This window comes from Labrus mixtus, chromosome 15, assembly GCF_963584025.1.
Source record: "Labrus mixtus chromosome 15, fLabMix1.1, whole genome shotgun sequence".
Lineage (NCBI taxonomy): Eukaryota > Metazoa > Chordata > Actinopteri > Labriformes > Labridae > Labrus > Labrus mixtus.
In genome coordinates this window covers 7361072-7376855 of record NC_083626.1, presented here as the reverse complement: position 1 = coordinate 7376855, position 15784 = coordinate 7361072, and the positions used below count along the sequence as shown (strand labels likewise).

At 40.0% G+C, this 15784-nt stretch overlaps 1 protein-coding gene across 4 annotated transcripts in view; it reads right to left on the bottom strand.

Annotated features, from left to right (window-relative positions):
- Nucleotides 1–1457: 1457 nt before the first annotated feature.
- The window catches only part of prex1 (phosphatidylinositol-3,4,5-trisphosphate-dependent Rac exchange factor 1), a 101442-nt gene continuing 87115 nt past the window's right edge, over nt 1458–15784 (bottom strand). Inside the window, exons 29-41 of one of the 4 annotated variants that reach the window (XM_061058274.1) lie at nt 14966–15077; nt 13787–13915; nt 13648–13689; nt 12566–12783; nt 12199–12301; nt 9375–9518; nt 8296–8410; nt 7063–7129; nt 6903–6947; nt 5677–5852; nt 5316–5418; nt 3634–3701; nt 1458–3529 (exon numbers count right to left, since the gene is read on the bottom strand). In XM_061058274.1, the coding sequence (XP_060914257.1) occupies nt 3487–3529; nt 3634–3701; nt 5316–5418; nt 5677–5852; nt 6903–6947; nt 7063–7129; nt 8296–8410; nt 9375–9518; nt 12199–12301; nt 12566–12783; nt 13648–13689; nt 13787–13915; nt 14966–15077 (1365 nt within the window). In that variant the 3' untranslated portion in view covers nt 1458–3486. The remainder of the gene's footprint in view (nt 3530–3633; nt 3702–5315; nt 5419–5676; nt 5853–6902; nt 6948–7062; nt 7130–8295; nt 8411–9374; nt 9519–12198; nt 12302–12565; nt 12784–13647; nt 13690–13786; nt 13916–14965; nt 15078–15784) is intronic. The other 3 variants (XM_061058275.1, XM_061058278.1, XM_061058279.1) reach the window with 3 other exon arrangements.

Here is a 15784-nt window from a genome sequence, read left to right as displayed (position 1 = left end):
CATCAGTGTAGATTCTCATACAGCAAACATAGAGAAAAAAGATCTGTACTAAATAATGTGAAGGAGTAGTGAATTACATTTCTGGTGATAAGAATCATGTTAACCTGAGAGCAGGATGTGAGCCTATACTGCATGGAAAGGAGCCTGATCAATATAGGATGTTTGAGGATGATATGGATACAGATTCTAAAGTGGAAATATTGACTGATTACATGTGTAGTGTGTAGTTTCTCTGAATCAGAGGGATTGAGGCATGATAGGAGGTTGAACTGCCAACTGCAGTTAGCCCGCCTTTTTGCTTGTAGAATACAACTAACATCTGCAGGCTGCAACGCTGTAATTATGCCTTTTCGTCGACATGAATGCACAAAACTACTTCAAGTGACACTTACTATGTGTATAAAAAGAAAACTCCCACTTTTCCACTTTACCTAACTATTAACTGAAAGTAAAAACGGTTGAATAATTTCTACTAAAATTCTTCAAAAGGTTTTTCAACCAAGAGAAACTAACTAACCCTTTTTTTTTGACAAAATGTCTACATTTCCATAATAAAGATCTGTACTAAATAATGTGAAGGAGTAGTGAATTCAATTTCTGGATGATAAGAATCATGTTAACTTGAGAGCAGGATGTGAGCCTATACTGCACGGACAGGAGCCTGATCAATATAGGATGTTTGAGGACGTGGTCGATTTACGGTGAATTTTTCAGATGGAATGTAAATTGACCTTTTTTCAATTTGGATTGTGCATTAATTTTGCACCAATACAACTTTGCAAAGGTCATCATAAAGCTGTGTCATTACAGAATATGTAAGACTCTGCAACATGTTGTACAGACATCGAGATTGTACAGGAAACTATGGAGGTGTAGCGAGCTCCATTTAAAAAAACTGTAATGATTGTTTCCTGCATTATAAGTTCTGTTTTTACATATCAGCTCATATACAGTAAGCAAATATATATCTTGACACTGATATATTTTAGATAAAGGCCAACTTCGACCAACAGATACATCAGTCAGGCTGAAGTTTGTAACGTGACTTTAAACAAAATTATGAACAATTGGACTAAAGGAAACAAAAAAAACATTTCAGTCAGAGATCCTTTTGTTTTCGTGCAGCTGCACTTAGTCACAACCAGCTGGTATGGTGTGTGCAAACTGAGGGATGTAATTATCTTTTATCAATCTTCTTTTGACTCATTCATGCAGTTTAATACAGTAGAACAAAAGCGACACGAGGCCGGGGAGGACACCTTGTAAAACAGGAAAATCACAGGATAAATAGTAGGGGTGAAAAAAAGGTCCTGACGAGGAGGAACACCACTTCACGTGTGTGTGTGTGTGTGTGTGTGTGAGTGTGTGTGTGTTCTCATTCTAACCCCGCACATCATGTCCTCTGTTTGGTCTCAGCTCGCCAACACTTCAGCTCCACTGAAAAAACATCATCATCATACTGCGAACATTTTATTTACTATCTTGTTAAGATTGCATTTACAATGATACTTTTAGAAAGATTCAACAAAGATCCTTTGTACAGTTATTTTCAGGCAACATAAAGATTGCAAATAAAGTATATACAAAAACATTAGAATAATGTAAATAATGTGTAATCAGTGACATGTTTTGTTTGTCCAGCTAGAGCCAACATGCTGCAGTCATTAGCTAATTTTAACTGGTAACACAGACTTTCAAACCAGGTTATAGTCACTAATGCTGCATTCTTAGTTTTTACAATATACACTGCTCAGATTAAAAAAAACAATGGGGGGAAATTAAAACGATGCAAATACACACTGGGTCTTTTTAAACAGTGGGCATGCCTGTGCAGAAGGATGCATATTTGAACATGCTTTTTTGGAACCAGACAGCTTTTAAATAAATAAAAAGGTCTAAGTGATCTGCTTAATGAATGCAGCATGTCGAGACAGATTCTCGAGACGCATGTCAAAAACAAGTTGTCAGTAAAGTTACGCTCAGCAAAGAAAAACAGCTTCTCCTCAGATGCCTAGCTTTATATGCTACGTATATTATCGCTGTAAAAATAACCACATTTCATTTAAAGCGTTACTGTGCTGCTGTAAGACACGTCCTACCCTTCTCTCTGACATCGTTACAGTTTGTATGTTCAAGAAATTCAAATAAAGAGAAAATAATGTGACTGTGTTTCAGTCGTGAAACAATCCCTTTGTTTACGTCATCCACAAACGGTTTACAGTACTTTTTGCTAACACTGCGACTTGAATGGACCGATCATTGTGCTTATTTTAATACCTACAGTAAAAAGACCCAAGAGTATGAAAAACACAAATTTAAAAATCAAATGACGACTTAGTTAACCGAAGGCGATCCTTCAACTAGTACATTTGAATTAATATATTAATAATTTAACAATGATTTAATTTCCCAACCTGTAATTGGCCGCTGATTGACGAGCAGCCTCGTATAGTTTGCTTTAGCTACCTTTGTCTAGATTCCGATTAGCTAGCTTCTGTCCCTCACCCTCTCTCTCCCTGAAGATTAATGCAACTCTTCCTGACATGATAAAAGTTCAGACATATAAATAAAATACACAAGCTGTTACGTCTAAAATACGGCATGCCTTGGTCCTTTAAATACTGTTCAATACTTAGGCCGGAATGCTTTTAGATTCTTTAATACCTGATATAGAATAAGTGAGGGATAAAAACGCTCCTTTCAGACACAATAAATAACTATCCTTCATATAGTGCAGTAATACAGTACTCACACTAAACCTACAGTAATTGCACAGTGACCACATGCAACAGGCTTAAAAAGAGCCGCACCGTGCTCGTTTCATCCGTCTTTTCATCGATCCCTCAATCCCTACTTCCATCTTTCTGTCTATACTTCGACTTTCTGCATCTCTATTCAGCCGGCTAACTACTTCACTCGGGGTCCAAGCATTGAGCCCTGGGGAACTCCCGCAGCCCATACAGAGAAAGAGGCAGCTCTCTGGAGTTGCAGTCCAAGGCAAAATGGATAACATCTGCATTCAGGATGACAGTTTGCTACAGGTAGTTTGGTTAATCCAGTTAATAGTAAGAGCATAGTCACGGCGGAGACCTTAACCAGCGTCTCTTTTTAATATGTTGTGAATATTTTGCACCACCTTTCCAGTCAATGTCAGCTTTGTGTGGACGGACAGTCAAAACAATAATCCTTCAACCTTGGTGGTATCCCAGTATAACAGCTCATGACTAGTCCTGTGCTTCAGGCTGCACCAGTCTCACTGTTGGTTTGCGATAACTAACATTTGTTTGTACAGTCTTGTTTAGCTTGCGCTGAAACTCTAGTGGCATCCACAGTGGAAAGATCCCTGTGTGTAACTGGGGCAGTAGGGCGGGAGGAGCAGAGTATTTCCATTGGCAGTGTGAAGGAAAACGTTCAACTGTCTCTGTCTCTCATCATGTCTTCCTTTTAAGTTTCTCTGACAAGTTCTCAGATGAAGTATCAGATCTCTTAGAGGTCTCCGTCTGAGGGCGGCAAACACAGTTTGAAGAGCCTGTGGAGAGAGAAAAAGTTTTTAATGAGGGGGGATCCTGCCCTGTCTATAAAGTAATAATGACTGTGTGGGAAGAGGTGTCTGGAAGTGGTTTTATACTCTACCTTGGGAATGATGGAGGCATCTGGTCCATTACCTTGAGATTTTTAGCAGAGAGCTCAACTCTTGCCCCCTGGTAGGAGAAGACAAATGCTTTGAAATGTACAATTCCCATATTGCATCCAGCTCAATTGCCTCATTTGGCCGAATATCCAACCTTACATGTCCATAAATACTCGCTTTCAAGGGAGAATTAGATATTCAGGTAACACAGACTGAATTAGATTTTTTTTTTTTAATTTTAGAAAAAAAGAAAGTATTATTCATGAATAAAGTTTAGATGTAGAGTAGCTGAACTCTTGACTTAATGTTTTTTTTCCATGTATTTTAAGCACAAATGTTGTCTGGTTTAATGAACCAAAGTGGAAATGATACATTATGATTTTAAAATGACTAATTTTACCATGATCAGTATCAGAAGAATACTTATTAATTTGATATTAGACTGATTTCAGCTATTTTTCCCCAGTTTGATTTCTTATGTGATAAATAAAGACAGGTTATGAGTTTCTGCATGGTGGTGACCTGCAGCACAGTTGACAACTTTCCTATTGAAATTCTCACACTATTTAATAACTGATAAATCTTTAGGTACTGCAGTTCATTTGTTATGTTATTGCATTGTGGTATTGCTATTCCATTATTAAACACAAAAACAAACAAGAAACAATAGTGACAAGCTGTAGGAGACTTGTGTGGGAGCAGCAGGATGATGTACAGGTATGTGTGAACTAACTGTACCTGAGTAGGCTGGATGAGAAGGCAGAAAAAGATCTGCACAGATACACCACATAACATTTCAGAGGAGTTTTCAGCCACTCCCTTCTGGATAGACATCCCCAAAATCAGAACCAGCCGAGCAAAAACTAATGTATCCCCATGGCGATGGTTAAATAATTAAACAAGATGCAAAGCTACTGGGAGTCTGGGGAAATACATGGACTAAAGGGGCGTGGAAGATACACAGGGGATGTGAAGTTTACTCATTAGATTATTTTATTGTTACAGTGGATAGAAGAAGCAAACAGCTGTTGACATGTCTGTGTAAAATGTTTTTTGATGATATTTATAGGAATAATTTAGATATATTTCATTGCTTTGGTAGGCTATATTGGATAGTTAAACAACATGTTTCCTAAATGTTTGTGTTGGAAGTTATGATGTTTTTATCTGTCTAATTTAGAAGATTTTGGTTTTATTGTGTTTCCAGTTTGTCAATACGTTTTGAACTGTACCACAAATTGCCTCTCCAAAGATACTGAACTTTCTAATAATAAATAGAATAATTAGTTGTTGTTGTTATTGTTGTTTCTCTGTTGGTCTCTATGCATCTCTCTTTCTTCTCTATCCCACTTTAAAAGACCAAAAACAGCCGCAGGAGATGGCTGTTCAGGACGAGTCTGTTTCTGTCCAATGTTTCTCCTGTTAAAATTAATTGTTTTCTTGTCACTGTTACTTTGCTAAATGTTACCAAGTGCTGGACTCAGAGTGGATAGATGTTGTGATATAGCAAAGAGTACAGGCTAGATCTAGTCTTTATGTAAAGTGTCTTGAGATAACATCTGTAATGAATAGGCTTCCAAAATGAAAATGGATGGACTGATTCATTTGATTTTGTGGGGAGGCCATTGAACCACCCAGTGAATTTTCTAGAGGACTGCTGTTCTGAGATTGAACTAAGCTTTACCTGTTTGCGCATTATATCCATAGTTTGCATGATGCAGCGGGGTATGAGGCCGTGGTTTCTGGCTAAGATCATCGCCTGCTCCAGTGTCACACTTAGGGTACATCTGCAAAAAAAACAAAAAAAACAAGAAAAGCAAAAGATGAGCTCCGTGTGGACCTTTCTAACAAACACAGTAATATGACACTCTATATTTGCACCTGCTGGACACCTCAAGGTAAAAACGTATCCAGACAATGAAGCCCAGCAGCACTGTGAAGAAGTCCAGTGGAGCATGTCATCCACTCTGTCTGCCCTGTGTTTATCTTTATTGCAGCTGACAGTCTGGTTATACAAAACAAGCAGTATAATGTAGTTGGCTGACCTCTGCATGCCTGTAGCACACATGGTGATGTGGCACGCTCCCAGGCGGTTACACAGCTCAGAGGAGACGCACAGCACGCTCACACCTGACGGGTGACCCTGAGCGCTCTGGCGCACGTTCACGTAGGACTGCATGAGTCGACACAGGTCGTCCAGGGTGTTGAGAGGTCGCAGCAGCTGTGTGGGAGAGAGAGCAATGGTCAGAGAGGGTCAGGGATTTAATGGACTACTGAAGTGATGATACAATGGGATATCACAGGAGTGGCCATTTTAACAAGTCATTTCAAGCATCGACTGTAGAGTAAGTCCCCATGTCCAACTAGAGTTTTTCTGGGCAGAAAAGTGCTGGCTGAACGCCCGGGAGTGTTTGCATGAAACGTTTATGCGCTGAGAAGAAAAGCGCTCCACGTCCGTCTTGTCTCTATGGCAACAGTTTGTTGACAATGGACCCTGTATGACCGGCACAGCTCTGTTGCTTTTTACTGCATGTTTTATATCTGAAATCCGTAGGAGGGTAAAATACTGGGAATATCATACATTTTGAAAAGAGCGCCTTTCTGAAAAGTTGAAACATTTTCAACTTGAGCGCTCGGAGCGGCCGCACAAAAACGGCAGATTGTTGTCAAAAAGTGCCGGGTGCTGCGCTTTTCATCCAGGCGGCTGCTTTCTGCTGAGAACGCTCTCTCCTCATTGAAAACAACTGAAAAAGACGCTGGCGCTGAGAAAACAACGCTAGCTGGACACGGGGCCTAAAAAGTTACTCGTTTCCTATTATTCATTCACATCTGGCAATTTTCTAAAGATAAATTCCAGAATAACAGCAAGAGCAGAATTGAGAATTGAAGACCAATAAAGTAATGAATATAAGAAATCAATAGACTGGCTGACTTGTTAAGATGGAGCAACTTCATAATTAAAGAGAAAAACAAAACAAAGAGGTTGAACTCTTTGCAGCTTTTTCTTTTGAAGAAGGTGAAAACATGTGAATGAAACTCTACAAATTGAAACTACTGTGTTTTCTAATCAGCTTTAATCTATCTACTGTCATTGTCTGACACTATTGTTTATTTCTACTCTAATCGTTGCTGGAGTACAAATGGAAGCAGTAGAAAGGATTACAAGTAAAATAAATAACATGTTAAGGTTAGTTGGGGTTAATGGGGGTCTCGACCAGCTAGTGAAGGGGGGGGGGTCCAGTGGAGGTAACAGGACACCAGATCATCTTACTTTTGAAATGCTCGGTCGAAGGTCTCTAACTTCAAGGCCCAGTATCTGTGCTTGCATTTATATTTAGTCAAAACATTATATAAAAAGTGGACTTATGTCACAAGCACAGGTATCATAGTAGCAGTACATGGATCATATATCACAGGCGATGTATATTTACCTGGTCTATCTTCATGGCTGTGGTGTTGGAGTCTGTAGGGAGATTGGACTTCTCCAAATAGAAAGCCCTGTTAGGACAAGAAACATATCTATTTCAGTTTGAAAAACTCTCCGTCGTGTTTGGAAATGTAGAGGTTGTTCTCCTGTGACTCAGTCTGTGCGAGAGCTGAGTCACCCAGAGCACTTCACTTTATAGAATATGCATCTGCTACAGTACATACTGTATCCCATCATTTATTGATGTTGCATGAGTCACTGGACTGAGCGTGCAAGTATCAGAAACCTTAAGCGTAATGACAGGCTTTAAAAAAGAACATGAATATAAATTAAGGGGAAATGAAAGAAAGGATTAAGGTCAGCTCTTAAAATCTGAACTTTATCAAATTAATGGTTTTTGTTTTTTTTAAAGCTCCTGTGAGGAGTTTTAAGATGGTTTTAAAACAGACTGAACTTAATACTGATGTCTCTGTATGACCTGTAAAAGCAAACGAGACCATCAGCGACAAGATCAATTATTTCTATATTGTTATCTTTAATGCCTGAAACCACCGCGACGGGGTACGTTAGCGACAAAGTGAAAACTGCTGACACTGACTTTTATCATTTCCAGTAAACCCTAATGAGATACATTTGACTGCATAGTAAGCAGGTTGAAATATTTTGTATATTACTTAAACATGTAAAGGACAAAATTAGCAAAGAAATAAGAAGAATTGCTTTGTCCACAGGGGGCGCCAAAATCAACACAAACCAAAAGTTCCTCAGGGGAGCTTTAATTATAACCATAATAATAAGGTTTAAATGTAAGCACATTACTTTTCTTAGCATCTTCTCTTTTACATATTTTATTAAAAATTATGATAACTTTTTAAAAGCGAGATGAACAAATAATAAAAGATTAAAAACCACAGTACGCACATGCTGATGTGTTAGTTACAACAGATCTTTATGTGCCATGAGCTGGAACTAAACCAGCCTCTCTTGCAGCAAACTGAATCCTCCCAGTGGGTGTGGGACTCTTTTCCAGATGGGTCTTGATAAATGATACGCCTCTCACCTTGAAAAACTCCAAAACCTTGAAAACACTTGGAGTCAAAGTAAAAACAGCAGTCGCAGCGTAGTTTCTGCTGGCTTATGCAACACCAGAGGGTCAGCTCTCCCTTTAAGGTGAAATCTATCCTGAGTGTTAGTGAGTAAGCCGCTGGAGGGCTGTGATGCAGTGTAGCATACAGACCTGAGTTTGCGGTAGTAGGCCTTGACCCGCTCTAATGAGACAGCGTTGGTGCGCTGCTGGAACTCCTCCATGGCTGCGTAGTCCTGCTGGGACACTCCCTCCGGACGCTCCAGAGCTGGATGAAACGCACAGGAGGCATCGGGATCAACACACATTGGCACACAGATTACAACACTAAACTTTAACCCCCATGCATTTTAACTACATAATAACCCCTACATGAATATGCAAATAGCTCTTATGTAACCTCCAGACAGCAGTTCCCCTAAATCCATAAGCATAACAATTAATAACTAAATTAAATCTTAAAAAAACAGAAAAGGATTGCTTATAATGTCCTCACTTTAGAGATATTTTGTCAGGCCTACGATGACGTATGATGCTGAAAAATATGGCAACACACTCCTACACAAAAAAAATCAGCATTACGTTCCCCAAGCCTGTAGTGCAGACTATTTTCCAGTAGGTGGCAATGTTGAGCCACATATCTTAACAGCTGAACAACTCTAAGCCTGTGTTGAAGCATTTTGCTTTAAGTCAATGAGAGCAATATAAGCTCTATTATTGGGTTAGTGTTCCAACTGGCTCTTGTCAGTGGAAAATAAAAAAGGCTGTTTGGCAAAGAGACGTGATGCATAATGCTGTTCATTCATGGCAGGCCAGCAGAGACTGATGCAGAATTAGAGGAGCATGGCAGCAGAGGAGAACGTGAAGCAGGGTGCGTTTAAACGGCCAATAAAAGGCTTCAATCCAACTTAACAGGAGCACATAAAACTATCAGCGAATGTGTTTTTATGAGAGACAGAGAGGCTAAAATTGATTTTAAAAATATATAAATTTCAAAGTATAGTGTATGTAAGTGATTTTCATGTCCTCTGTGTTCAATAAAACCCTCCCAGAATGTAACCCTTATAACCCTTCTCATGTGATATGCATGCAAACCTGATTTTAAATCAGGCACTGCATCATCTGAACCATACATTTTTACACATTTAACTAAAATTCTTTATGACGCTAATAAAGCTTGCCTACATGCCCGACAACCCGTTCTCAGTTTTCCCCTCTCGGCCCGGTCTTACCTTTGGTGAAGAGGATGGTGTGGAGCTTGAGGCTGCCTCCGTTTTGTAGTCGACTGGGAAGCTCACTGAAGTGACAGCTGTCCAGGTACAGCGTGACCCTCAGGGCCTGTCGGCTGCCCTCCACCTGGTAGCACACTGGTGTGTCTGCAAAACACAAACACAGACAGGGAGGGCATTAAGAGGATTGTTCTAATCTACTATTGGTTGTTTGTGCGACTGAAAAAAGAAACATGTGAGAATGGAAAGGGCCTGTGATGTGAGCATTACACAGAAAAGACAAAGAGTCACCTAACCTCTCTTAACATGTATTAAAAATATCTTTACTAAATCTAAATAGCTTCAGTCTTAAGTTCTTTTACACTCCAGGTTTCCCGATGGCATTAACATCATTTTAATAGAAAACAAACTTAATTCATTAAAGTTACTGAGAGAAATATGAATATGTAGTAAAATAACAGTTTCTGATGAAATTGGTGGCTGTATTGGATATACTGTTTGAACTGGAAATAAAATGTTGTTATTTTGATTCACATGTTTTCAGAGTCTGCCAAGCCTGCAACCAGCCAATCACAGGGAAGTGACCATGCCATTGGAAACAGCAATGTTGTAAATTTAATCTAAAGATTTTAGCTTCAGTGTCATATTTCAATCATGGATAAAAAAGTAACAAGTTCTATAAGTTACATTCATTTGCTGAATTACTCATGCACTTTTACCTGATGAGTAGTTATTCTTAATACCTTCAAGAGAGCTACTTTTGAAATGTAAAAGAAATACCTTTCACAGTTCAAAAGTAACCATCAACATGAAACATGCTGCTGCATTAGAAAGCAGTACTAATCATGAATATAAGTCTATTATGATGACCCTTTTTCCACACTTCATTTAAGTAAATGCAAAGAACTTGCTGTGTCTGCAGCATTGCCTTAGTTTTGCAAAGTGTACAGTGATAGGAAAAAGATACTTAAGTTCATAAAAATCTTCATCCATGGTAATTAAAATTGCATCATGTTGATTGACTGTGTAATGTTTAATCCTGTGCACATAAAACAACTCTAGTTTTAAGAATAGATGTCGTTACTGTATCACCCGGATTCAGAGGGGAAACCTTTTCAAAACCTACAAACAATACATGAATAGTAATCAGTGAGGAGTCTTGTGGCTCATGATGATTTCTCTGAAAATGGATAAGATGACCTTTACAGTGTGACCTCTGGGGTCAGCGCTCTTTTCCAGACAATCCATCGAACCATAATCCTGTGAAAATGGGTCTGCCGCTCTAGGCTGAACTCAGGGTCCTCCAGCTCTTACAAGACTCTTACCTCCCCTTATCTAGTGAAGCCCCCCCAGCATGCTTAAGATGCTATTAGCAAATCAATACCGCCCAATAGATGCTGCCGCCACAAACCTTCTACCTGCACTGCAGCAGTCTGAGCGTGAAACACAACTTCAGCATATGTTTTGTTATTCAGATTTATTTTACACATTTGTGCTCAATAAATGAGTATGTTAGCAGTAAATTGCTGCAGAGTGTGAACCCTGTAAAATCCCCGCTTCACCTAAAGCTTCCCCCCTTAAAATGGGAAGTGCGTGATGTGCTTTTCCTTTGAGCTGCAATCTCTGCCGCCCATATTGAGGCTTCTGAAAAGAGAACTGATTCAGGATGCAGTCATCCTTTGTATCTGCCGGCTTTAAGGTTTCTGGTAGCCTGCAGCACCTTCACTGAATACAAGATACTGATGTGATTAGAAGGCACAAACACGCCGGGGTCCTAAACTTTTTTTTACACACGGTCATGTCAGGATTTTACACAATGCCCACAATGAATGACCTGTGTGCATCCTCAGCGCTGCTTACGCTGAAAGAGATGCTCCAACGTTCAGCTGCAGGACAGAAGGAATGCTAAACTACACTTTTCATGCTCCAAAAGAATATTCACCCACCACTTCAGCACATGCTGCATTTTGGTGCATGAAGATTACAAATGTGTTTTCATGTCAGTATGAAAAGAATCAAAATGTTCAATTTGTGCGTACTTGTGGGAGGTTTCAACCACCTTTCAAGGAAAAGCATGCAGTAAGTTAGTTCGTTACCCCTGGCTATATTTTCAAAATCAAACAAAATGTGTGGAACTAGTTGAATTTATCTGTCACTCTTTTGAAAAATGGACTGATGCCCAAGTAACCTTTGTAATACCAGACACAGAGGCTACAGTCGATGTGTCATCGAACGATGCTGTGTCTGTATCTGCTGAAGTGAAACCTATCCTGCAACTTTTGGAAGACATAAATATCCAAAGAGAAGAGGGGTTTGTGATGCTCGGTTTAAAATCTATAACATAGTTAGAATAAAGTGTTATTCATATATAAAAAGTTATTCAATTAAACATTACAAAATCAAAAGAAAAGAAAACTCTGCTGAAGGGTCATTACGCCTTTTCCTTCATGCTATATGTGTCAGAGTTTCATGCGCGTTCAGAGCAGCACAAAAGGTCACTTGAAGCCCCTCACAGCCCGTCAGGAAGGAACCTTCTTATCTTGTATAGAGGGACAACGAGGACTCTAACAGACTTCAAGCTCTGCTCTTGTTAAGGATGATTTATGGAGCCATTGTAGTTTTGTTTCAGCTCTCTATTCAGTCATTCCACTGAAAAGAAAATTAAATCTGCAACGGCATAAATGTCAATTTCACCCTCAATAGCAACCATAGATGCACATAATGGAACTTTATTCAGAGTTAGTGAAACCATACAGCTGCTCATAATCAGCCGTCTGGTCTGAATGGCTCGAGTCAGTCTTTTTTTTTTTTTATTATAGTCTCTTACTTGCGACTAGAAACTCGTCCTCCAGTTGCCTGAAGAACACAGTGACTTTGTCCAAGTCCAACAGGGCGGCCTTGGTGTCTTCCAGCATGGTGCGCTCCTCTTTCTGCAGGAGGAGAGAGAAAGAAAGCTCAGAGGTCACACCAGGGAGAGGGGTTTGTTTGTTTTAAGACAGCTGGATATGTGGTTAAAAAAAAAAAACTACAATGACCCTGAACATGTTTTCAAAGTGGATATAAGAGGACAGACACACATGATGATGATTGCTTAAAAGTGCATCAACTTAATACGTCAAACTGATGTTCTTCACTAAGTAGAACTGTATTAGAACAGGATTCCTTAAATGGTGGCACTAAATACCCATCCTCACCAGGTGTGGCGCTAGCGTAGATTGGAAGTGCAGCAGAACGCCAATGGCAGAAATCTGCTCCAGCCACTTCCTACTGGTCTCCTTGCCGTCTTCCTGGTACTCGCCGGCGTTGTTGAACCGGGATCGCAGCGCCGCCAACAGCTGCTCCGCCAGCGTGCACAGGGCTCCCGTCGCTGCCTGGCAGAAGATCACATCCCGTCGCAGCTGTAGAGACGTGTCTGATGTTGAGGGAAGGTAAGAGGGGAGAGATGTTGATGTCAGGGTAGGGATGGAGTCAGTTCAAAAGTGTAAGGCAGCCCAACCTCCCTCATTACACGTGTACTACTGGAGCTGCTCCAACACACAGACTTTATTCCATTAGCTCGTCTCCCCTGAGAGGATATCTCCCATTAACCAGCACCATCTGCCACTGGGTTCACTTCAAAGTGACTGGAGCATCATGTGTTTTGACACCAGCCCTCATTCCTGTACAAACATGCAGAACAACCGGCCGCAGTCTGGATCTGATCCTGATCTGGGATAATGAAAAACATGCTTTTTTTAAAAAAAATATATAAAACTTGACTTGAAACTAAATATAGGCAAACATCTGCTTGATCTGTTTGCAGTGAAGCCGTGATGAAAGAAATGCTCATTTTGGCTTCCCTATCCTGCATGTGACAGACAATGTTTTAACCCTCACGTGACAAACTGAAGTAATAGAGAAATGGAAACATGACTTCAAAAATGTTTTTAAAAAAAGCTCCAGAAACCACATTTCTGACATTTTAAATAAATATTTGAGTTGCAATTCAATCATCTTTGAAGCTGTTTTAAGGTTCTGCAGATGTCCTGGTGAAGCCTGGATGTATTTTCATATGATGGATGATCTCATTAGCAAAAAGTTCAAACTGTTGGAATCATTTAAAATACTTCGATCATGAGGTTTTTCCTGCTGCTTAAAACCAAAGTCAGCTGAGTGATTGCACGGCCTGTCCGGCCAATTTCTGCAGTCATTTAATGGAAAATTAAAACTGGGTTGTGTTTAGGTTACTCGCAACCATCTCACTCTGATCATGAACTGGTCTCTAAAGTTTCTGTACCTGTGCACTTGAGCAGAGCAAGGAGAAGCTGGTTCCTTCCATCTGTGGAGGCAGAAGAAAAACCAGGTGAGATGACTGATTGTAACCAGATAGACGTTACATAAATGCTCTGCATGTGTTTTTAAGATGTTTCACTGACCATCCACATATCTCTGCAGGCTCTCCACCAGCGTTTTGATGGAGGTGGGCAGGTTCCAGGGGTCCTCCCCGATGTTCTTCTGAATCATGTAACGACTACGCATGGTCCAATCGTCTGTTTGTCGGAACTCTGCATAAAAAACAGGAAAGTGTTAGTGTGTCTATCTGCTGAGTGACTGTTTTGTTAACTGTTAGTTCTACCTAGACGACCTCTAACCTCTCAGAAGGTAAACACACGAACAGTATGCACACGCAGAGGAATGAGCAGAAGTAGATATTAGTTCACCAAATGTAATGTTACATTGTTTAGCAGCTTACTGGTAGTTGGTTGGTGATTGAAGAAGTTATATGACTTATGTGACATTTTTTGGTTTAGTAAACAATTTTTGGCTGCTGCTGCTTCTCTACTGTCAAAAAGCCCCTTTGACAAGTCCCGCCCCTTTTTCTTTCATCCTGAATGCATGCCCTGGCAGTGTCTGCATCACAAGGTGCACATATATTTTTTCAATAAACTCAATCAAGGACCTTTTCTGTCATTTATTTTGACATCATTACTTTTCATATTTACTTTGTAAGTTTTTTACTTTCTGATCAAAGAAGTCTGAACTGTTTTCGTCCAGTAACTAAATCTAGTTATCTCCCTTGAAAGCTTCGCTGTAGTTCAACTTTCAACAGGAAAGTAGAAATCTGTCTATCTGGATCAATGTTTGAATCAAGTGGTCGTTGATTCCATGTAATGGATATAAAATCTAAAATATGAATCTATCTAATCATCACGTCTTCAGCTTATACTTCCACTGGAATGGCTTTCTCATTATTTGAAATGGCATTTGACTTTATCTAACGTTCATTGAATGACCCTGAACTGAACTGAAACGTTGATGTTTTTAAGGAAGACTTTATGAAAAAAGAAAATATTATAAATGATGAATGATGAACAGCACTCCCCATGCACAGCCAAACTACGTACTCAGTTGCAGGAACAAACAAATAAAAAATAAAATAATCCACCGCATACTGAAAATCTCTTTGTTGTGAGCGAACATCGTGTTTCCTCAGGTTCGCCCGGTTTGCTCACAGAAAAAGTCAGAGTGAATTTGAAGTGTGCAGCAGATTATCTCTCCCCTAAGCCGATGGTAAACTTTAGTGATAAAGAATCAATATTGTATAGTATGCTTGCTTTGAAATGATCTTCTCCAACCTGGTTGGGTGTTGTCAGGGTAAAAGTGTTTGGTCTCCTCACAGGCTTTCATCATCACAGATCCTTTGAGTAGGCTGTTAATGGAGTCAACCTGTGTGCAGAAAGACGAGAACACACACACACACACACACAGAGAGAGAGAGATAAATTGTCAGTTCATCACTCAGGGCTTTGAGTTTGCTAAATCTTTCATTCTCAACACATGTATTTCTTCCAACTACTTCCTGTTACTCAGTGTAATTCAAACATACACGACATGCACAAATACAACAACAACACACAAAACTACTGCAGCAGCCCCTGGCGAGGGTCTCTCAGCATTAACAACAACAAGGTGTTTGTTTTCAGCCCCCCTGAGCAGCTGTTTACATGTGGAAAGAACTAAAGAAGAAGCCACAAAAGTGTGTGCATCCCACGGGAGAGTCAAAGGTAAGAGGAGATGAAAAGACGGATGGAGGTACCTGAGCAAGCCTCTGTGTGTGTGTGTGTGTGTGTGTGTGTGTGTATATGTGATAGAGAAAGCAAGGACATCAGTGAAAGATGAGAGACAGAGAAATAAGGATCCTGACCAGAGGACACATAGCTCCATGAGGTAACTCAGCCCAGATGTTGACTGATTACTATCAAAATCATCTGCTCCACATGGTCTGGCTGTACTGGAGGTGGTTTAACACTGATGTGTGTGTGTGTGTGTGTGTGTGTGTGTGTGTGTGTGTGTGTGTGTGTGTGTGTGTGTGTGTGTGTGTGTGTGTGTGTGTGTGTGTGTGTGTGTGTGTGTGTGTGTGTGTGTGTGTGTGT